The sequence below is a fragment of the Schistocerca cancellata genome, chromosome 4 (assembly GCF_023864275.1).
Source record: "Schistocerca cancellata isolate TAMUIC-IGC-003103 chromosome 4, iqSchCanc2.1, whole genome shotgun sequence".
NCBI lineage: Eukaryota > Metazoa > Arthropoda > Insecta > Orthoptera > Acrididae > Schistocerca > Schistocerca cancellata.
Window position 1 is genome coordinate 882256412 of NC_064629.1, and position 23448 is coordinate 882279859.

The window sequence follows — 23448 nt, forward strand, 5'->3', positions numbered from 1 at the left end:
TGGCTGCAGTAGAATCATTCTGTAGACAACTTCAACTGCCAGTTCCCTAAATTTTCTCAAAAGCATACTTCAGAAAGAAAGTTGCCTATCCTCCAGGGATTCCCATCTGAGTTCCTGAAGCATGTCCGTAGCACTTGTGTGCTGTTCAAACCTACCAGTAACAGATTTAGTAGCCTGCCTCTGAATTGCTTTGACATCTTCCTTCAATCTGACCTAGTGTGGATCCCAAACACTTGAGCAGTACCCAAGAATAAGTTGTACTAGCACCCTACATGTTGTCTCCTTGACAAATGAACTGCACTTTCCTAGAATTCTCCCAATAAACTGCACGTGACCATTTGCCTTCCCTATCATAATCCTCACATGCTTGTTCCATTTCATACTGCTTTGCAACATTGTGGCCAGATATTTAAATGACATGACTGCACAACACTGTTAATGCTATATCTGAACTTTACAGGTTTTTTTTCTGCTACTCATCCACATTAACTTACATTTTTCTACATTTAGAGCCAACTGTCATTCATCACAGCAACTAGAAATTTTTTCTAAGTCGTCTTGTATCCTCCTATAGTAGCTCAACTCCGACACCTTACCATTCACCACAGCATCATCAGCAAACAAACACAGATTGCTGTCCACCCTATCTGCCAAATCATTTATTTATACAGAAAATAATAGCAGTCTTATCACACTTTCCTGGGGCATTACTGATCATACCCTTATCTCTGATGAATACTTGCCGTTGATGACAACAGACTGGGTTCTATAACTTAAGCAGTCTTTGAGCCACTCACATATCTGTGAACCTATTGCATATGTTCGTGCCTTCTTTAACAGCCTGCAATGGGGCACCGTGTCAAACACTTTCCGGAAATCTGAGCAAGCACAATAACAGAACCCTTCTTCAATAAAGCACCTTTCCTTCTCTTCCACAATCTGTTAATTCACAATTTTATACCAGCATCGTCCACCCAACCCTTGTCATGTATGTGAACAACAACATCTGGTGGTATTTCAGAAGGTTTTGGCATTATTTTGTGCTTGAAAATGTGCACTGGATTAAGTTTAGTACCATCAGCACAACATGAAAGGACAACAGTGTAGCACATTTTTTCATGTCCACTTGTTTTTATAGTTACAGTTTTAGCACCTCTAATGGCAACAGTTCTGTTACTCGGCATATCAAATGTCAGAGGAGTTCATCCATATTTGCTATTTGGCTTAGTTCAACACTGATTTTGTTTCAATGTTGAATAATAAAATGATGGAAAGATAATATTTACTCTCATGGCATTTTTCAGTTTTGGTTCACATGCTAAGTCTATGATGTTTCATAAACCAGTAGCTCCAGCCAACTTCACTCTTAAAAGGAGGAGGAGGAGGAGATTAGTGTTTAACGTCCCATTGACAATGTGGTCATTAGGGATGGAGCACAAGCTTGGATTAGGGAAAGATGGAGAATGAAACCAGCCATGCCCTTTCAAAGGAACCATTTTGGCATTTTCCTGAAGCAATTTAGAGAAATCACAAAAAACTTAAATCAGGATGGCTGGACACAGGTTTGAACTGTTGTCCTCCCGAATGCGAGTCCAGTGTGCAAACCACTGTGCCATCTCGCTTGGTCCACCCTTAAAGTCTGCTATGGAGCAGTAGCTTACAAGCGTGTATTTGAATCATTTTTGTATTAATTCCAATGCCGTTTTGATGGTGTCCTTGAATCCATTTCAATATGTCATCTTCTAGTTTTGGCCATTTTGCAATCAGTCCTCTATTTGCACATTTAATCTTCCTCATTTTTTTTCAGTTCTTTACTAGCCCACCAATCACGAATGCTTTCCTTTCTGTTGGTGGAGGGCCAAAATGTTGCTCAGCTGCTCTGTTTCCATGTTCTTCTGTATATGCTATGACTTTCAATTTACAGCCCATATCATATGAATACCTTTTACTTTTTTCCATTACAAAACTAGCTACAAACAAAGATATTGAACTGTTACTGATAGCACAAATCACTTTCAATTCAGCTTTACTGGCACTGTAGACTTCAATGACACATCATAGGCTAGACAGTGTTCTGGATTTGGGATGGTGGGACAGGGGGGAGACAGTGTTAACAAGCTTGTGAATGCCCGCAACTCATGATTGGTGCATCAGTGCACTGCTGCTGCCAATTGAATTCAATATTGGCAGATAGAGATAGCCTTCCTATGGTATCGAATATATGGCCATTTTTAAGACTGGCAGGAATTCTAAATGAAACACTGGACATTTTTATATTAATTTTGAGTATAAGATACATATGAATTTTGGAGGCAATTTTTTGAAGAAAAAAGTGTGTCTTATAGTCCGTAAAATACAGTACGTTAAAGGCGCCTCCAACTAACATTGCATGATCTGGGTATTTACGTGCTACTGACTGTAGGCTTTTTTCTAATGACTATAGAACTATCGCAGCAGAATCAGGTGGGGCACCACAATTACTGCTCCTTTTCAGTTTACAGACTATACGTTCCCAGCATTTCCAGTCCAGTTCTCTCCTATGAGTAGACTTCATGGGGTTTGTGTTAAAACAGTCAAGTTATTTTCAGTTTATTAAGTGAGTATTTATTTACAGTTATTAAATGAACTATTGTGTAAAAATGTTCTGCAGCTGGAGCTATCAACTGTCTGCCATGCCAAAGAGCCTGTCCTATGTGTAACATACTGGTGAAATGTATTTGACAATGTTTATTTCATTGTCTCCACTGTCAGTGGTTGGAATACTTTTCCCAGCATGAGGGGTACTGAATGTATCACCCCAGCCTCATTCTCCTAACATCTGAAGAGGTCCAGAGGCTTCAGTTGGCTCCCTCTGTAATAAAATGAGGTCATCTAGGTATTACATAACTTCAAATATTTCAACATAAGTCAAGCAGTCCATCACAACAGATTACTGTTCTAAATTTGATCATTATCAGTCCCATTCCATCACAAATATTGACAGACGACTTGCAAGACATACTGTGGATATGTGGAAAGTGGCTCCACTCAGCCCACTCTACAGGTGCCAAGTTGAAGAGATTTATGCAGTCTATCAGTAAGAAGAATCATAAAAGAAGATTTTAGGGAAGAATCCAGGAGATACTAAAAGGTATCAGACACATTGTATAATGGTAAGACAGAGATTTAGGAACCAGGTTTTAAATTGTAAGACATTTCCAGGGGCAGATGTGGACTCTGACCACAATCTATTGGTTATGAACTGTAGATTAAAACTGAAGAAATTGCAAAAAGGTGGGAATTCAAGGAGATGGGACCTGGATAAACTGACTGAACCAGAGGTTGTACAGAATTTCAGGGAGAGAATAAGGGAACAATTGGCAGGAATGGGGGAAAGAAATACAGTAGAAGAAGAATGGGTAGCTCTGAGGGATGAAGTAGTGGAGGCAGCAGAGGATCAAGTAGGTAAAAAGACGAGGGCTAGTAGAAATCCTTGGGTAACAGAAGAAATATTGAATTTAATTGATGAAAGGAGAAAATATAAAAATGCAGTAAATGAAGCAGGCAAAAAGGAATGCAAATGTCCCAAAAATGAGATCAACAGGAAGTGCAAAATGGCTAAGCAGGCATGGCTAGAGGACAAATGTAAGGATGTAGAGGCTCATCTCACTAGGGGTAAGATAGATACTGCCTACAGGAAAATTAAAGAGACCTTTGGAGATAAGAGAACCACTTGTATGAACATCAAGAGCTCAGATGGAAACCCAGTTCTAAGCAAAGGGAAAGCAGAAAGGTGGAAGGTGTATATAGAGGGTCTATACAAGGGCGATGTACTTGAGGACAATATTATGGAAATGGAAGAGGATGTAGATGAAGATGAAATGGGAGATATGATACTGCGTGAAGAGTTTGACAGAGCACTGAAAGACCTGAGTCAAAACAAGGCCCTGGGAGTAGACAACATTCCATTAGAACTACTGACGGCCTTGGGAGAGCCAGCCCTGACAAAACTCTACCATCTGGTGAGCAAGATGTACGAGACAGGCGAAATACCCTCAGACTTCAAGAAGAATATAATAATTCCAATCCCAAAGAAAGCAGGTGTTGACAGATGTGAAAATTACCAAACTATCAGTTTAATAAGTCACAGCGACAAAATACTAACGCGAATTCTTTACAGATGAATGGAAAAACTGGTAGAAGCCGGCCTCGGGGAAGATCAGTTTGGATTCCATAGAAATGTTGGAACACGTGAGGCAATACTGACCTTACGACTTATCTTAGAAGAAAGATTAAGGAAAGGCAAACCTATGTTTCTAGCATTTGTAGATTTAGTGAAAGCTTATGACAATGTTGACTGGAATACTCTCTTTCAAATTCTAAAGCTGGCATGGGTAAAATACAGGGAGCGAAAGGCTATTTACAATTTGTACAGAAACCAGATGGCAGTTATAAGAGTCGAGGGGCATGAAAGAGAAGCAGTGTTTGGGAAGGGAGTGAGACAGGGTTGCAGCCTCTCCCCGATGTTATTCAATCTGTATATTGAGCAAGCAGTAAAGGAAACAAAAGAAAAATTTGGAGTAGGTATTAAAATCCATGGAGAAGAAATAAAAACTTTGAGGTTCGCTGATGACATTGTAATTCTGTCAGAGACAGCAAAGGACTTGGAAGAGCAGTTGAATGGAATCGACAATGTCTTGAAAGGAGGATATAAGATGAACATCAACAAAAGCAAAACGAGGATAAGGGAATGTAGTCGAATTAAGTCGGTCAATGCTGAGGGAATTAGATTAGGAAATGAGACACTTAAAGTAGTAAAGGAGTTTTGCTATTTGGGGAGCAAAATAACTGATGATGGTCGAAGTAGAGAGGATATAAAATGTAGACTGGCAATGGCAAGGAAAGCGTTTCTGAAGAAGAGAAATTTGTTAACATCGAGTATAGATTTAAGTGTCAGGAAGTTGTTTCTGAAAGTATTTCTATGGAGAGTAGCCATGTACGGAAGTGAAACATGGACGATAAATAGTTTGGACAAGAAGAGGATAGAAGAAATGTGGTGCTACAGAAGAATGTTGAAGATCAGGTGGGTAGATCACGTAACTAATGAGGAGGTATTGAATAGGATTGGGGAGAAGAGAAGTTTGTGGCACAACTTGACTAGAAGAAGGGATCGGTTGGTAGGACATATTCTGAGGCATCAAGGGATCAAAAATTTAGCATTGGAGGGCGGCATGGAGGGTAAAAATCATAGAGGGAGACCAAGAGATGAATACACTAAGCAGATTCAGAAGGCTGTAGGATGCAGTAGGTACTGGGAGATGAAGGAGCTTGCACAGGATAGAATAGCATGGAGAGCTGCATCAAACCAGTCTCAGGACTGAAGACCACAACAACAACAACATCAGTAACACAATTAATTGTGAGAGAAGTGTAGTAACTTTCTGATCATTAACTAATTCACCACCAAGTGACCACAACACAGTTACAGAGCTTTATAAACATACAGTCAGTAACAGACAGCAGCAAGATGTCACATTTACCAATAGAATCGCTTCCCCATCAAAACTACCTAGGTGGCTGATAATATCACTCTTACTTTACATGAAAGCTCACACAACAATTACAAATAAGTACTCACTTAATAAACTGAAAATAACTTGACTATATAAACAAGAGCTCAAGGAAGTTATTTTATCTACCTACCTTGAGAACTGTTTGACAGGAAATGCTGGGAAGGTACAGTTTGTCTGTAAACTGAAAAGCAAGCAGTACTTGTGGTGGAGGAAGCTGCCTTTTCTGGAAGAATGCTGCCACTGCTGTACAGGATGACTAAGGATCAATTTCCCCTCTAGCAGTGTAGAACAGAGTGTAGAGATTTACGTAGATTCTACCCTTACACATTTCTTGTACTAGTATTATTAGCAATTCATATCTGTAGTCCATGTTGTGTTAATGCACTGTGTCGAAAACAAACTACCCCAGACATGTGTGCACACTGTTTCACCAGTCATTCATGGGGCAAGCTGAGCATGGGTCAGTATAACTTTTGTGAAACACCCTGTGGTTTCTTTTTGTGATGTAGTGGAGAAGAGAGAACGGGAATTGGCTTCTCGCCCTTCAATTTGCAGACCTGTGAAGGAGGGAAGTGCACCACAATCCAGCAACCTTTCTTCCTTCATGCTTTTAACCTCACCCCTCACCCCCCACTCACCTTGTTACACTACCAGAACACAATTTATCTCTTAATGCAGTTATCCTGCATTTGGATGTGGTACAGACATTTAATATTTCTTTTTAACCAATTTCATTAAACAATAAACATAAATTTTATACCATTAAAACACTATTCTTAATAATCTGCAATTTTTCCATCCCCTGCAACATAGAAAATATTAGTTGTAGTGAAAAAATGAATGGTACCTGTTTTGCAGGAAATTTAGTGCAGTTTAATTTTGTACTGGGAAACATTTTTGCTAGAAGCCATTGTTTTTTAGATTTCCAAGAAAAACATAAAACAGTGACTGTTAAACACCACCCCTACATATGCACATACACCACCAGTCAGGATTTTTAGTATGTTGTTCATGAGACTCCCCGTAACACTGTCCAAAAGTTTGCGACTACATGAACTTTTTTCCCACAGCAACCTTTTTTGGTCTTTGTTGACTGAGTTAAATGTATGCTAATGCTTGTGAAAACTGCATGGCCATGAGGGATTTATAAAAAATTAACCTGTGTATGATATATAATCATACAAATAAATTATTAATGCACAGAAAAATTTCACAGAGGAAGATGTTTCCACATGACTTCTGTCCAAATCCTGATTTCAACTGTATGGGGTATTGGATGAGCATCACACACAAACTAATGAATCCTAGGTGTGACCAACCGGCATTGAGTCAAGTGAATGGGGAAGCCAGGGAAGAAGCTGTAGTATGTGGTTCTGAAGAGAAGCTGTCTTGAATGGTTCATCCAGTATGTGGATAAGCCTTGTCCCATTGTATGCAGCTACAGGAAGGTGCTGAAGGAAGAGTGTCACTTATGATTCTTCATCTTCCCTTATGTAGCAGTCCTTGTTGAGAAAATCTACAATTCATAATAACAGAGATAATACCCAATGGTGACTTGGACAATCATATCAGACTTTCATCCAGAATGGCATCAGTCTCTGCACTCAGGGAAACAATGTTCACCTATTGGGAAGGTTGATTAGTATAAATAACATGCAACTGCTTATATTTATAGGTCAACAGTAGCCAGATGCATATTTTAATAAGAGTATAATGCTGAAACCGACACAGATATGGATGATATGCTGGCAAACTGTCAGGTAATGACTCACGTACATCGATGGTCAAACATTATGTGGCTGAAGGTCTGCTGCTCCATCCTGATGGCACGTTTTGTGGTCCACTATCACATTTAAAACTCATATGTTTCTCTTCAGCCCAAATACTACATGCATATGCACACATGCACACCCATGCTCCCTTCCCCACACGCCATTGTGATAGTGTCGCTGTTTTCTTGTCGTCTGCATGTTCATGATATGTCAAACAATAAATCCCAACAGTCAACTGTATTCAAACTTCATAACTTGATTATATAGCACCATAGGCATTGATGAGACAGTAATCACTCATAGATCATCACTTAAACAGACAATAATTCACAACTGCCCTTTACAGTCATTTAAAGTGATCATTTAGAGGGCACTATGTACCCCGTACAAATAAGATTGCCCTCTAATATCTTTTATTCATCATACCATTACTCTTTTTGTGGAAATATTCCTAAGATATCGTAGAACTCTATCAATATATCATAATTTAATCAGCAATTGCTAATCATAATATTGTTTTCAACACAGATTTTAGTAGACAAAATTTTAAAAATTTATGGAATGATTTTCAGTTAATGTTGTACATAAATAATCTTTCTTTTCCAGATACAATTCACAGTTTTCACAATGAGATCCATTATCTAAATGTGGGTTTACACACACAAAAATTACCTTACAGCCAGCTTTGCGGCACGCTTCCAGTGAGCGTGGGCTGGTCAGTACGTAGGGACAGTTTCTGGCAGAATTATCATCAAAATTATACAAGTTCAGCTGCAGTGGTTCATCTAGTGGCTTAGTCTTCATCATTACTTATTGTAGAATAAAAGTGGTACATGAAATTCTGAAAAATAAACAGATAGTTTTCTCATTACAAACAAAATCTTTTTAAAAATATATAAGGTTCCTTTAACATATTTTTGTGTAGTTCTCCTTCTAAATGCTGAAAGTTCTATAATATTATGATTTGTGTGTGTGTGTGTGTGTGTGTGTGTGTGTGTGTGTGTGTGTGTGTGTGTTTTTACAAATGCCTGAAATAATGTGGGGGTTTATTAAAACCAAAAATGAGAGTAAAATACAGCCAAAAAATGGCACTGGACTGTGGTGTGCTGCTTTTCAAACAGCCAGTGTGATGGGTGCGAGGTACACCAAATGTTACAGAAGTACATCATCTCTAGCCTGGCTGACAAACACCTGCTGGAACGTACGACTTTTATGCAGGATGGCACTCCACCCCATATTGCTACATGTGTGAAACATCTCTTGTGCACATTGTTTCATGAGGTTAATATGCCTGAGCAGCCACTTCTGTCATGCCTGGCCTCCCAGGTTCCTGGACCTCAGTTCATCTCATTTTTAGTTGTGGGGTTACCTGAAGTCACAAGTTTGCCATGATCCTCTGACCTCACTAGGGACGCTAAAAGACAACATCTGATGACAATTTCCCACCATACCTACTGATATGCTGTAAAGTGCTGTTCACAATATTGTCCCTCAACTACTGGTATTGTTGATGAATAACAGCCGATGTGCTGAGCATTTGTTATAAAGAACATTGCCTGTGATAAAAATCAATTTGCAAGCTAATTATTGCTTTTGTATCATATGAAGCAACATCTGCTGGTAATTTTGTGCTCTGTTTTTGCTTTCAGTAGAACTCCATGTCATTTCAAGCAAGTGTGTTAACTTGTAGCTCTCTACCTACATTATTCTGTGAAGTATTTAATTTTCAAATTTTAATGGACTTCTGGGTCACCCTGTAATTCTGAAATCATCACATTTCTATATGGCAATGTCATCAGATAGAATTCAACATAAACTTGTCAAGGCTATACTTTATGAAGCTTGCATCATTTCCTGATGAAATTATGTGAGAACTGAATAATCCATGTTACCCCAAGAATAAGAGGCCTAGAAGTGAGTAGTGGATGGTCAGCAGTACAGACCTGATGAATGCACTTCCTCTTCTTCCTCAGTTTCATTATTTGATTAGCAGACAATTTTGCAATCATGATAGACATAAATATAAAGACTAGTGATTCAGTGCAGAAGATATGGGAGATGAGAAGACAGAACTACCCACATAACATAAATCTGCTAAAGAAGATGTTAGAGGCAGAAAACTGGGAAACAATATATGCAGCTAAAGATGCAAACACCAAATGGAACCAGTTTTATTCTTTATTCAATTATTATTATGATGTTACATGTCCTGTTAGTAAAAGGCTTGTCAAACAGCAACAAAAAAAGAAAAGCTGGGTGACTGGAGAAGTAATCCATGCCATAAATAACCTGAGAGTGTATTATGACCTCTCCAAACAAAAAAATACTGTATAAAATACTGTATAAAATAAAAAAGAAAGAGTACTGTAGCTTTATCAGAGAAACTAAAGCATCATTCATCAGGATGTCTATAGATAAGGGAAAGAACTACTCAAAAGGTTTATGGTCGTTCATTAATGAAGAGAGAGGAAAAGTAACAAATCGGGCAGAGGACATCTGCCCACTGATGAGTGGGAAAAGCAACGCAAACCCTCTCGAAGTAGCCAATACTTTTAACAGATATTATATTACCATAGCAGACGAATTAATAAGTCAAAATAAAACAAATGCAGTAAGTAAATTGTTAAACTCCCCACATACAAATCATACTATGGTTTTCATACCTACAACAGATGCAGAAGTGTCAAACGTAATAAAACAATTTAAAATTAAACATTCATCTGGCTTGGATGGTGTCACAGCACATCTCATAAAGGAATGCAGGGAATGTATATTAAAACCATTGACACGCATGCTGAATGCTGCGATAGAAGAAGGTATATTTCCAGATTCACTGAAAGTAAGTAAAGTGAAGCCAATATTTAAGAAAGGGAACAGGGATGAATTAGGAAATTACAGGCCAATATCATTGATCTCAACATTTGCTAAAATCTATGAAATGATAATAAAGAATAGAATTGTAAGTTTTATAACAAAGTACAGTATACTGCATTCATCACAACATGGTATCAGAGAAGGGAAGTCAACAAAAACAGCATCAACAGATATAATTGACCACATTCTTAATTTACTTGACAGGCAACAAAAGACTTGTGGGATTTTTATGGACCTATCTAAGGCCTTTGATTGTGTGAACCACTCAAAATTAATGATGAAATTATGTCAGTATGGAATTACAGGAAAATGCTATGACATACTTAAATCATACATTACAAATAGGAAACAATGCACAGAAATCAGACATACTAGTGGGGGAAATATAACAAACTACAGATCAGAATTGCAAACAGTTAAACACGGTGTGCCACAAGGGTCTGTGCTTGGGCCAATACTATTTATACTCTACGTAAATGACTTCCCTAGCTATATAAATCAGAAACTTATAATGTATGCTGATGACACAACAATCATTTGCACAGCTGACACAAAGGAGGAGCTTGAGAAGGAAGCACTCCTGACTATTGAAAATGCAAATAAATATTTAACACAAAACAACCTGTTTATGAATCAGTCTAAATCAATGACTGTAGTATTTCAGACCAAGCATAGTGAAAATTATAATATAAATGTTAATATAAATGGAAAGACTATTAAAGAAGTAACCAGCACAAATTTTCTAGGAACTATAATAGACAAACATTTGGCATGGGGGGAGCACATAGATGCACTGTGTAAAAAGATAAACAAACAGATCTTCATCATGCATAAAACAGCTAAGACTGTGGATGATAAAGTCCTCAGATCAATGTATTATGGACTTGTCTTCCCACATTTGTCTTATTCATTTCATATATGGGGAAATGCACAAGCTGGCTACCTAAAAAGAATATTCACAATTCAGAAAAGGGCAGTGAGATGCATTGCAAAAATACCACCAAGACAGACCTGTAGGAAAGCTTTTGTACACTACAATATTATGACAGTATATTCACTGTACATATACCAAAGCATAATGGCGGTAAGGTCAAGTGATAAACACCTCCTAAATAAAGATGTACACAAACACGGTACAAGAGGAAATGAAAATTACTACGTGATAAACAGAAATCTAAAACTGTCTATGACTGCCCCAGAAGAAGCAGGCAAAAGGTTTTTTAATAAACTCCCCAAAATCATTAAAAAAGAAACAGATCTAAAATGTTTTAAAAATCATTTGAAACTATATCTTACAGAGAAATGTATATACAGTTTGAGTGAATACTAAGATGGTGTTGAAATATATCATTACTGAAATGTACCTTTAAAAATTATCATTTCTGTATGTTGTTTGGATTTGTGTGTACATATAATGTGAAACATGTAAAACTTTTGTATGATTATGGACTATTTCTGTTTAATTATTTGTTTCATTTATATATAATGAAATCAAGTTTGAGATTAATAGGCTATTGTATGACACACCCAATACTCTCAGCTGGATTTTCAGCTGGAGTCCATGGGCAAAGAATAAATAAATAAATAAATAAATAAATGTATCATTCACGTAACCGGCAACAGTGCAATGGAATTACTGTCGAGACCTCATAAGTCAAAATGTAGTCATGTAACATCTGAAGCCAGGGCTGCTGTTGTTCCTACCACTACTACTACTACTACTGCTACTACTACTACTACTACTGCTACTCAAACGAACAACAACAATTAGAATGGTAACACTAATAATGTATTTCTAGTAATACTCTAACACTAATGTGTCAACAAAAAAAATGTCCCCAACAGACATTTCTAGTCTTCAAAATTATATAATTTGACTGAAATTGAGTGAGGAAAGCACAGAGAGTACAAAAGAAGATAATCACTAAATAAATATTTTCATCCTTTTCAACATCAGTCCAGTGTTTCTTAATTTCATTTGCACAATTGCTTATCAAATTCAGAGTAACTGTGAGTTCTGTTTAATTTTGTTTATTTGTTCATAGCATGGCTAGATTTTTTTATTTTAGATAGTACGCTTTACTTGAAAGTTGAATGTTTCCAGCATGTATCTCATCAGACAGCTAGATTTCACCCTTCTACTGGGACTTCTCTGTGCAGTCACAGTTCTTTGTTGGTAAATTCACTGTAGTCCAATGATTTACTTTTGTGTTAATTATTGTGTGACTTTGTTCATAGCAGTTTCAAATCCTCCCATCAAATTATAACAAAATAATGGGCCCAGAATGTGGCACCCATGTACTTGTGTAGGATAAAATGCCTGCCTTCTGCTCACAACTGGAAATCCTAATCTCTCTCTCTCTCTCTCTCTCTCTCTCTCTCTCTCTCTAATTGTCTGTGTGTGTGTGTGTGTGTGTGTGTGTGAGAGAGAGAGAGAGAGAGAGAGAGAGAGCACTGGTTCTGTGATCACATTAGTTTCAGATTTATTGATTTCCTCTTTTCCTCTACATGTACGAATGGGTGATGGGGCTTCTCATAAAGGACTCAAGCTGTCTACACAAAGGAAAGGGGTCTTCAGGTAGTAGAGTAAGGAAGCTTAGCAGAAGAGCTGGCAGTGGCACTTCTACGGCTAGCCAAATCCTCTCAGAGTGACAGTGTCCAGAATTTTTAGACACACATGAGATTTGCATATACATGCAACTGGCATCCATAGTTGATTAAGAACTGCACAGATTCTTTATAATACTGGAGCTGGTGTGCTCCCCAGAGCTGAGGCAAGACACTTAATGATGTTAACTGCCTGGAGGAACCTAGTTTTTAGCCTATTGTGGTTGTCAACAAAGAGTGTCTTCCATCAACAGGTTAGGCTGAGAAATAAAAAAAATTTAACACTCACAATTTTGTTTGTAATTTTCAATACAAATGGGTGATAAATGTCATGTGAGTGATGGAAATGGATGTACAGGGTTTCCTCAGCAGAAAACTTGACACCTGTGCATTTTTTTACGTCTACAGTCTGCAGGTCTTCAGATTCAATTGGTGAAATGCTGTTGCAGGATTTGTGGAGCAGTAAAATATCATAAAATCATCACTGTATATGGATCATTAACTGGTCCCCTTATCATGCTCATTATATTGTCACTTGAGATGAAAATCATGGTAATGCTCAAAGACATTATCCTCTTGCTCAAAGATGCCTCATAAGACTTCCTCTATTGCCAAGAAACAAAGTACTGTAAAAAGTAAGGAGCTGTTCTCAGAACCCCCACTGACAGAAGTGTTCATGGACATTATATTTCTAAGTGGTATCACAGGGCCTCAACATCCAGCATGCCCAAACTAGCAGTAGTAGAATATGTCCTGTGGTCCACTTTGGAGGTGAATAAGGAACTGTCTGGTTTCAGAATCCAGGTGAGATGGTATTTCATAATACATTCTAAAGTCTTTGCTATGCAGCTTGTGAAGAACAGACTATGATAACCACATGGTCTAGGTCAGTCTTTTCCAGGTTTTGAAACAGGTACACTCCAAGATATCACTTTACTTTTTATAATGACTTGGTATCTTGTAAAACAAAAAGAAAACTGTATCTGTCAATCCGAAACAGTTCTGATGTTGATGCTATAGTACATTACAAGAAATACTGCAAAATATTAAAGACTGTAATATGGACTTCAAAGCAAATATATTACAAGGAAAAGATAGTCATATCAGATAACAAAATAAAGACAATATGGGATATAGTGAAGGAGGAGACCAGTAGAACCAGACATAAAGAGGGACAAATAGCATTAAGAGTAAATGATACATTGGTGACGGATGTGTATAGTGTTGCAGAACTTTTTAACAAACATTTCATAACTGTTACTGAAAAGATGGAGTTGTCAGGTTCTGTAGATGCTGCTATGGAATACCTCAGACCAGACATTTCAAGTAACTTCAATAACATGAATTTGACCCTCACTACCCCAGCAGAAATAGTGTCCATCATAAAATACTTAAAAACAAAAACATCTCGTGGGTATGATGAAATATCAACAAAGCTAATTAAAGAATGTGATTCTGAGTTAAGTAACATATTAAGCTATCTGTGTAACCAGTCGTTTATCAGTGGAATATTTCCTGAATGGTTAAAATATGCTGAAGTTAAGCCACTGTTTAAGAAGGGAGGTAAGGAAATAGCATCAAATTTCTATCCAATTTCACTTTTGCCAGCATTCTCAAAAATTTTAGAAAAAGTAATGTACAGTTGGCTTTATAACCATCTTATCTCAAATAACATACTGTCAAAGTCACAGTTCGGATTTCTAAAGGGTTCTGATATTGAGAAGGCTATCTACACTTACAGTGAAAATGTGCTTAATTCATTAGATAAAAAATTGCAGGCAACTGGTATATTTTGTGATCTGTCAAAGGCATTTGACTGTGTAAATCACAATATCCTTTTAAGTAAATTAGAATATTATAGTGTAACAGGAAATGCTGCAAGATGGTTCAAATCTTATATCTCTGGCAGGAAACAAAGGGGGTTATTAGGAAAGAGACATGTATCAAGCTATCAGGCATCATCCAACTGAGAACTAATTACATGTGGGGTTCCACAAGGTTCCATTTTAGGGCCCTTACTTTTTCTTGTGTATATCAATGACCTTTCATCAGTAACATTACCAGATGCCAGGTTCGTTTTGTTTGCCGATGATACAAACATTGCAATAAATAGAAAATCAAGTGTAGTCTTAGAAAGATCAGCTAATAAAATATTTTTGGACATTAATCACTGGTTCCTAGCCAATTCCTTGTCAATAAACTTTGATAAAACACACTACAAGCAGTTCAGAACTTGGATGTCCCACGAGTATATGCCTAACATATGAGGACAAGCAGATAGAAGAAGTGGACAGTGTTAAATTCTTGGGATTACAGCTTGATAATAAATTCAACTGGGAAAAGCATACCACAGAACTTCTGAAGCATCTTAACAAATCTCTATTTGCAATGCGAATTGTGTCAGACATAGGGGATATAAAAATGAAAAAGCTGGCATACTATGCTCACTTTCATTCCATAATGTGATATGAGATTATTTTTTGGGGTAATTCATCAAGCCAAGCTAAAGTTTTCTGGGCACAAAAACGTGCAGTAAGGGTTATATGTGGTGTGAACTCAAGAACATCCTGCAGAAGCCTGTTTAGGGAACTAGGGATACTAACTACTGCTTCCCAATATATTTATTCTTTAATGAAATTTGTCATTAAAAATATATCACTTTTTCAAACCAACAGCTCAATTTATGGAATCAAGACTAGAAATAAGAATAATCTTGATTTGATTTGATTTGATTTATTATTGGTCCTGTAGATCATACAATTTGTACAGCAAAGCACATCATGATATAGGACAAGTCAATTTGAAAATTATGTTAAGATGATATATGATGAGAGATGACAGTAGTGGTACATAACTCACATAGCAGAATACATACAGGATATATAGACAAAATACAAAAAAGGTGGTGTGTGATGAGAGATGACAGTGGTGCGTACTGCACATAGCAGAATACATATAAGAGATACAGACAGAATAGGAGTAACAAACAATAATTAAATTATCTTACTAAGTAGAAATATCTACCAGTGAATATACAGCTTATTACAAGTAATTAAAATATTGTGGTACATAGTTCACATAGCAGAATACATATATGAGATACAGACAGAATATGAGTAACAAACAATAGTTAAATTATCTTACTAAGTAGAAATATCTACAAGTATATATATAGCTTATTACAAGTAATTAAATTATTGTGGTACATAGTTCACATAGCACAATACATAGGCCTATATGAAATACAGACAGAATATAGATAAGATACAATACTTAAATTATCTTACTAAGTAGAAACATCTACAACTGAATAAACAGCTTATTGCAAGTAATTAAAATTTTGTTTCAAGAAATTCATGTATGGAATAGAAACAGTGATTTAGTAGCAATTCCTTTAATTTAGTTCTCATTATTTTTCGGTTTTTACTTGTTTTTATGTCTGTTGGGAGGTGGTTGTATATTTTAATGCCCATACATTTAACACCATTCACATATAATTTTGTGTTGTGGGCTATAATTTGTAACTGTGTTTTGTTTCTGGTGTCATATGTGTGGCGGTCAGCATTTCTGTCGAGGGTGTCCAAGTGCTGTACTGTAAAACAAGCTAGTTCCAATATATAGAGGTATGACAGTGGCAGTATTTTTAACTGTTGAAATAGTGGTTTACAGTGTTCAGTTCTTGTTTTACATTTCATTATTCTTACTACTTGTTTTTGTAACTTGAAAACTGTGAGAGAATCAGAGCTCTTTCCCCAGAAGATTAGGCCATAGCTCAAGACAGACTCAAACAGGGCATGGTACACCAGCTTCAGCTTCAAGGTATCTACACTGGCTGTGTCTTTTAATGATCGTAATAGATAGCAGGTTTTACTAAGCTTTTGTGACAATGCCTCAATATGTGGTTTCCAATTTAGTGCGTTACTGATGGTAAGTCCAAGAAATTTGGTGTCCTGCTTGTACATAATGTCATCTTTGCCAACAACTATAACTGCCTTGAAGGGGGTTAGATTTTGTCTAGTATGGAAGTTCATGCTTACAGTTTTTTGAGTATTTATGAGTAGTCTATTTGCTACAAACCACAATTGTAAATGACAAGTAGTTTCATTAACTGCATCTTGCAATGTGTCACCTCTACTGGTTATCAGGATATTTGTGTCGTCCGCATACAGAAAGGAGCTGGCATTTGGTATGTGTTCTGGGATATCATTTATGAACAATATGAAAACTTCACAAGGATTTGAAGTCACTTAGTCTTGTACAAAAAGGTGTGCATTATTCAGGAACACACATTTTCAATAACTTGCCAGCAGCCATAAAAAGCTTAACAACCAATGAAATTCAGTTTAAGAGAAGCCTATAGGATTTATTGGTGGTCAACTCCTTCTACTCCATTGATGAATTTCTCAGTAGAACCAACTGATTTGTGTGTTTGTATATATATAAGTACAATATAACTTCTGCACCATTTCAGTACAGTAATGTGTTCGTTGTAAATAAGTATTATAGTAGTTGTATTACACGTTTATTACCTTATAAATAAATTTAAAAAACTTTTTATTTTAAATTCAGTGCATTAGTATTTGTAAAATGATTCTTTCATATACCCATATGTTTCTATCACGTAAGGTGCATACCCAATCGGAATCTATGGTAACACGTTGCCATTATGCAATAGCACACACTTGAGACTTACTTCGCAGAAGTCAACAAACAACGTCCGCTGATCACTTTTACAGTCAATGCCCATAGCTGCCATTGGTCCCTGTACGGGTAGGGTTCATTAAATGACGATCATTCCACTTGGGACCTGAGGAATTGTACATTAGCTTATTTGTTTGAGTTGTAAATATTTGTCACGTATTGCTGTTTTTCTGACATGTTCCACATCCTGGAGGACCTCCTCACTACGGATCAATTGGAATGAAAGTAAATCTAATCTAATCTAATCTACCCAAAAGGCTGTGAGGTTTTCAGCAGCTGATTAGTGTATGAATTTACCCAGAGTTGCTCAACTGTTCCCGAGAACTGCTCAAGGGAGAGGTGATTTTGTAGATGGTCTTGAGAATAGATACATTACATTCAAGCAACACCTACATTTTATAAATGTATGACTAGACAAACATTTAGATTGTGATATAAGTACAACCATTTGATGGGTAATACTACACTCACCTAAAATGGTTATGCAGCCAAAACTACACACAAGTGGGAACTACAAAATAAAATGACATCTTAATTGAACCAACAACAGTCAGAAAAAGATACTAATGATATTTGTGTGCCAATATCAATCTTTGGAATGTGTTGTTTACTAACCTTGCCAGACAGGCAGATGGGCGACCAAGACTTATTGATATGTCTAATGGTGCACATGTCCAGTGATGGTGCCTGCAGCAGGAACAATGCTGATACCGCAGGCCAGTATCATAGGCTGGTCACATGAAAACTGATAAAGCCAAATATAAAGTAGTCTCTGCCTCAGTTACTCTTATTTGTCCCACCTATGCCTGTGGACTCCACAATGCAATGATTTTTTGGTGTTATGAATCCTAAACTTGTGGTATCCACCACCTCTAGGCTATATAAAACTTTGATTATGAGGTAAATGTTATCCAGTTAAGTCATACTTTGACTTCATTCTGCTACTCACAAATGACTTTATAATAAATTCTATTTGTGGCTTAAGTGAATACTTTGCCAATAACTATTACTGTTTGGTTCATGGACTAGCTGGCAGTTCATGTTGTTGTTATAGAAGCTATTTATGCTCTATAAACACTGTGGCCTGAAATAAAGGGTACACCCTTGGTGACAAGGAGGTTGTGGTTTTGCTTCACCAAGTGCTACCATGGATGCCACATTTCTTAATCTTTGACAGCAACAGCTGTCACAACAGCAGCAACAGTTAAGGTCTTGATCAAGCATTTAACCTGTTCACATGAACAACAACAGCAGCAGAGGCATCTACAGTATCAAGACTTGATCAAGCACTTAACTGATTCCCCAATGTAGCAGTTACAGGCATTGTCAGTCACCCCAGCATTTCAGCCCTTTAAGAAGGCTCAATCATAGTCTCAGTACAAGAATTTATCAACTGCAGGAGGATGGGTCACATTTATGGAACACAATAACCATGTGGTCTAAACTGAATGCAAACAGTGAGATTCTTGGTTCTAGAAATTTCACTAATAACAGTATAGAGATGTGTCAGATTTGTAAAACTAGGACTGTGTATGACAATCAAAAATGCATTTTGTGTTATACCATAACTGAAATGACTGAAAAATATAAGACAGATAAGAGAGTCAGAGTGTGCAAAAGTATACCCTCAATGTCATCTACAGAAAATGTTCAAAGTATGGAGAGACACAAATGAATGTTATTGCAAAATGTCAACTATCAAAGGAATTGCATGTAAAATGTAAAACAGTGTTTCACAGTAGCTGAACAATAGCAGACCCAAAGGAAAAATGTGGCTGTGTTTGAAGTTTTGCATCCCAAAATTAAACCTGCAAGAAAGAAGCAAAGAAGAAATCATTTCTGTACTAACTAAAGATGCACAAATGTTTAAAGATAAACACAAAAAGTTGCAACTATCCAAAATCCACACTATTCATCAGGAAAGCCCAACAAACTGTAGTGTAATTTCAACAGACAAGATGAACCTTACCATTACTAATCTTGAAAGTAGCTCCAATAAGACCAACAAGTCAGACATACAGCAGTGAGGAAAAAGAAAACAGGAGGTCTTAACCAGTACTAAAAACATATTAAGCTTCAAAAATGACACAAAAAAGACATACAAAAATGCAATTCTCCAATTTTTAATGAAGATTCACAGTGAAAATCATAACATTGTACAGCCCCAGCGTGTCAGAAAACGAAAAAGAAACAGAAAGTTTATTTTTTCTTGCAGACAGTCTTGGTCGTATTATTGCTACTTGGATCACTGAGACAATAGTTAGAAAAGCAACAGCATTTTTAAGCCTGGTGCTCCCACGTCTGAAACTGGAAAACGCATCCACTTGCCTGACATCAGCAATTTAACTGATAATGACTTTGTTGTGCTGTTTGAACGAGCAAATGATGTATTTAAAAATGAAACATGAAACCTCTAAAGCCAGTGCCAAATGTGGTGTCACCACCAGACACCACACTTGCTAGGTGGTAGCTTTTAGATCGGCCACGGTACGCTAGTATACGACGGACCCGCGTGTCGCCACTGTCAGTAATTGCAGACCGAGCGCCACCACACGGCAGGTCTAGAGAGACATACTAGCACTCGTCCCAGTTGTACAGCCGACGTTGCTAGCCATGGTTCACTGACAACTACGCTCTCATTTGCCGAGACGATAGTTAGCATAGCCTTCAGCTACAATTGCTACGACCTAGCAAGGCGCCGTATTCAAGTGATATTGAGATTCTATTAATGTATCATCAAGAGCGATGTTCTACAAATGTGGATTAAAGTTAAGTATTCCAGAAGTTACATACTTTTCTTTATAGCATTCATTACGTATCCTGTTTCAGACCTCACGCCAGCCTGCGTGAGTTTAAGCGCGTGCCTTTCGGCTTCCTCTCATTGTGTCTAGGCTGTCTTGTCTAGACACAACACCAAACTAAAAAAATGTTTAGGACACTTTGTCACACAAATGTCCAATTAATGACCATTCCACACCGATATGACCAATCTCCATGATCATGTGTTAACAAAGTGATGAGTGCTGCAAACAATGGATTGCTCTCGAAAGTATGCACACAGTATGAAAACATAGAAGCTGTTGATCTCAGTGCTACAGGACATAGATTCCACACTAGACATGGACTACACTCAAATGGGCTAGAGAATTAGCTTGTGGTGGAAAAAATAAGCAGATGTATTGTCAAGAAATCAGAGATAAGACATACAGTATCAAAGAAAACAGATCTATCTTCACATCTTTTCCATTCACCAAAACATCAATCATCTCCCTCTTATGCACAAGTGATCCACAGTTCATTGTAAGAAAAGATTTGGACTCCAACAACTCAGAAAAAGACTTCAGGCTCCCACACACATGATTTTTTTATGGATAAATCCTTACCAAGCAAGAATGAGGTTAGTGGGTTAATAAAAATGCCCTTAGGGAACTTAATGTAAAAATCAGTACTGGTAATCAAATAAATTGCAGCAGCAAAGGTCTTTCTGTTTGTCATCAAAACATTCAGTCAACAACAAACAAAATTTTAGATTTAGAGATTTTACTAAATACGGAAGTCCACTCTATCAGTGTTTTGTGCACTACAGGGCACTGGCTAAATGTTGACCAAATTGTCTCCTTTTCTACACTGCAGTACATAATACAAATTATTTCTGTAGAAACAGTTATAAAAATGGAGGTACTGTAATTTTCATAAATCTAGGTTTAAAATATAAATCTATTAATAAGTTTCAGCATCTCAGTGTGGAAAAGGATTTTCAGCTGGCACTTATTGAAGTCAATGAGGCAAATACAGTTTTAGCCTGAATATATTGCTCCCAAATGGAAATTTTTGGTCATTACTAAATAAGCTTGAATATGTACTAAACAGGCTTCATATATACAAGAAATCAATAGTGCTGTCGGGGGACCTCAACACTGATTTTCTTGGAACCAGCAAAAGAAAAGAGCTACTACTCAATGTCACAGATACTTTCAACTTAAAACAATCCAAACAAGAATCATAAAAACTACTGCCACTGCCCTGCATCAGATATTCGTGAATACAAACTATACTGCAAAATGTATAAGTACAAGCGTTAGTGATCGTGAAGCTCAAACTGTTACCTTCGAAAGCAACTTGCTGCCTTCCCAGAACTACAAAAGAACTGTAACAGCTAGAAGTTTCAATACACATAATACAGGAACATTCAATTCCCTGTTATCAGGAGCAAGGCAGGAAGAAATTTTACAAATGACTATTCCACACTGATATGACCAATTTCCATGATCATGTGTTAACAAAGTGATAAGTGCTGCAAACGACGGATTGCTCTCGAAAACAACAACAGGTTCGAGAAATTCTCTATCATCTTCAGCGATTGCTTTAAAATCATTCCCTTTCAAAACACAAGTAATAAGAGGCACAACTTCAAAAGCAAAGAGACGTATAACAACAGGTATCAGAACCTCAAGTGTGAGGAAAAGACAAATACTCAGATATAGGAAAAACAGTAACATACCCCCCACTGCTGAACAGCTATATTCAGAAATACATTAAAATCTACATAAAATTGATAAGTGAGGCAAAAAACTGACCAATGATAAGTTAATAACAATCAGCAAATAAAAGCCAAGCACTATGGAAAATAATAAAGAAGGAAACAAATTAAGTTTCCCCTAAAATGGAAAATCTCACTCTGAACCATGAGAACAAGAGTGTAGCTGATCTGCAACACATCGAAAAAAAATTTAGGTGTTACTATGCAGATATCACAAATAATTTAATAGTCAGTGACAAAACATATACTAGAAAGAAAGAGAAAAACAAAGTGCAGTCATGTTCCTCTCCAGATGAGATCATCCATGTTGCATTAACTCTTAAGAAAATGTCATCAGGAATTAATGGTATTCCTGACTGCATCATAAAGCAATGTGTTAGAAACACTTCACTACCTCATGCAGATATAGCCAATACATCCTTTCTGTCAAGGACAATCCCAGGCTGTTTAAAAATTGCACAATTGGTCCCTGTTTACAAGAAAGGAGACAAATCAAATACAGAAAACTATGTAATAATGGCCTCATTATCATGCTTTAGTGAAATCATAGAAAAAGTAATGTATAATAGGTTAATGAAATTTTTTGAGAAAACCAAAATTCTCAGAGATACTCAGCATAGATCCAGGAAAATAAACAACAACTAGTGCTATCTATAATTTTATACACAATGCCCTTCAAACAATGAACAAAAATCAAACACAGGCATCTTTTTAGACTTAATAAAGCCTTTTCCATAGTGGACCACAACATATTGCTGGACAAGCTCCAAGTATATGGCATTGGAAGCACTGTGCTAAAATGGTTCACGTCATACTTGACAAACAAACACTGTCCAAACAGACCTTGAAGGCCCAACAGTACTGACCAGCCACCATATCATCCTCAGCCCTTAGGCATCACCGGATGTGGATATAGAGGGGCATGTGATCAACACACTGCTCTCCCAGCCATTGTCAGTTTTTGTGACCTACTTGACAAACAGGAAACAGAAAATAAAAATAAAACGTGAACTACAGGAAAATACACTGAAACACCAAAGAACCTGGTATAGGCATGCATATTCAAACACAGAGATACACTATGTGATCAAAAGTATCTGAACACACCCAAGAACATGCATTTTTAATATCAGGTGCATTGTGCTGCCACCTACTGCTAGGTACTCCCTGTCAGAGACCTCAGTAGTCATATGACATCGTGAGAGAGCAGAATGGGGTACTCCACGGAATTCATGGACTTCGAACATGGTCAGCTGATTGGGTGCACTTGTGTCATATGTCTCTACGCAAGATTTCCACACTCCTAAACATCCCTAGGTCCACTGTTTCCAGTGTGATAGAGAACTGGAAATGTGAAGGGACACATATAGCACAAAAGAATACAGGCCGACCTTGTTTGTTG

General features: G+C 37.1%; 1 protein-coding gene across 5 annotated transcripts in view; it reads right to left on the minus strand.

The window, feature by feature from the left end:
• The window catches only part of LOC126185043 (coiled-coil domain-containing protein 177-like), a 318163-nt gene that overhangs the window by 144208 nt on the left and 150507 nt on the right, over positions 1-23448 (minus strand). For 2 of the 5 annotated variants that reach the window (XM_049927791.1, XM_049927792.1), the window contains exon 2: positions 7997-8165. The exons of 1 other annotated variant lie outside the window; for it this stretch is intronic. In XM_049927791.1, the coding sequence (XP_049783748.1) occupies positions 7997-8131 (135 nt within the window). In that variant the 5' untranslated portion in view covers positions 8132-8165. Of the gene's footprint in view, positions 1-7996; positions 8166-23448 lie in introns of those variants that run through there. 2 more of the 5 variants (XM_049927794.1, XM_049927795.1) reach the window with 2 other exon arrangements.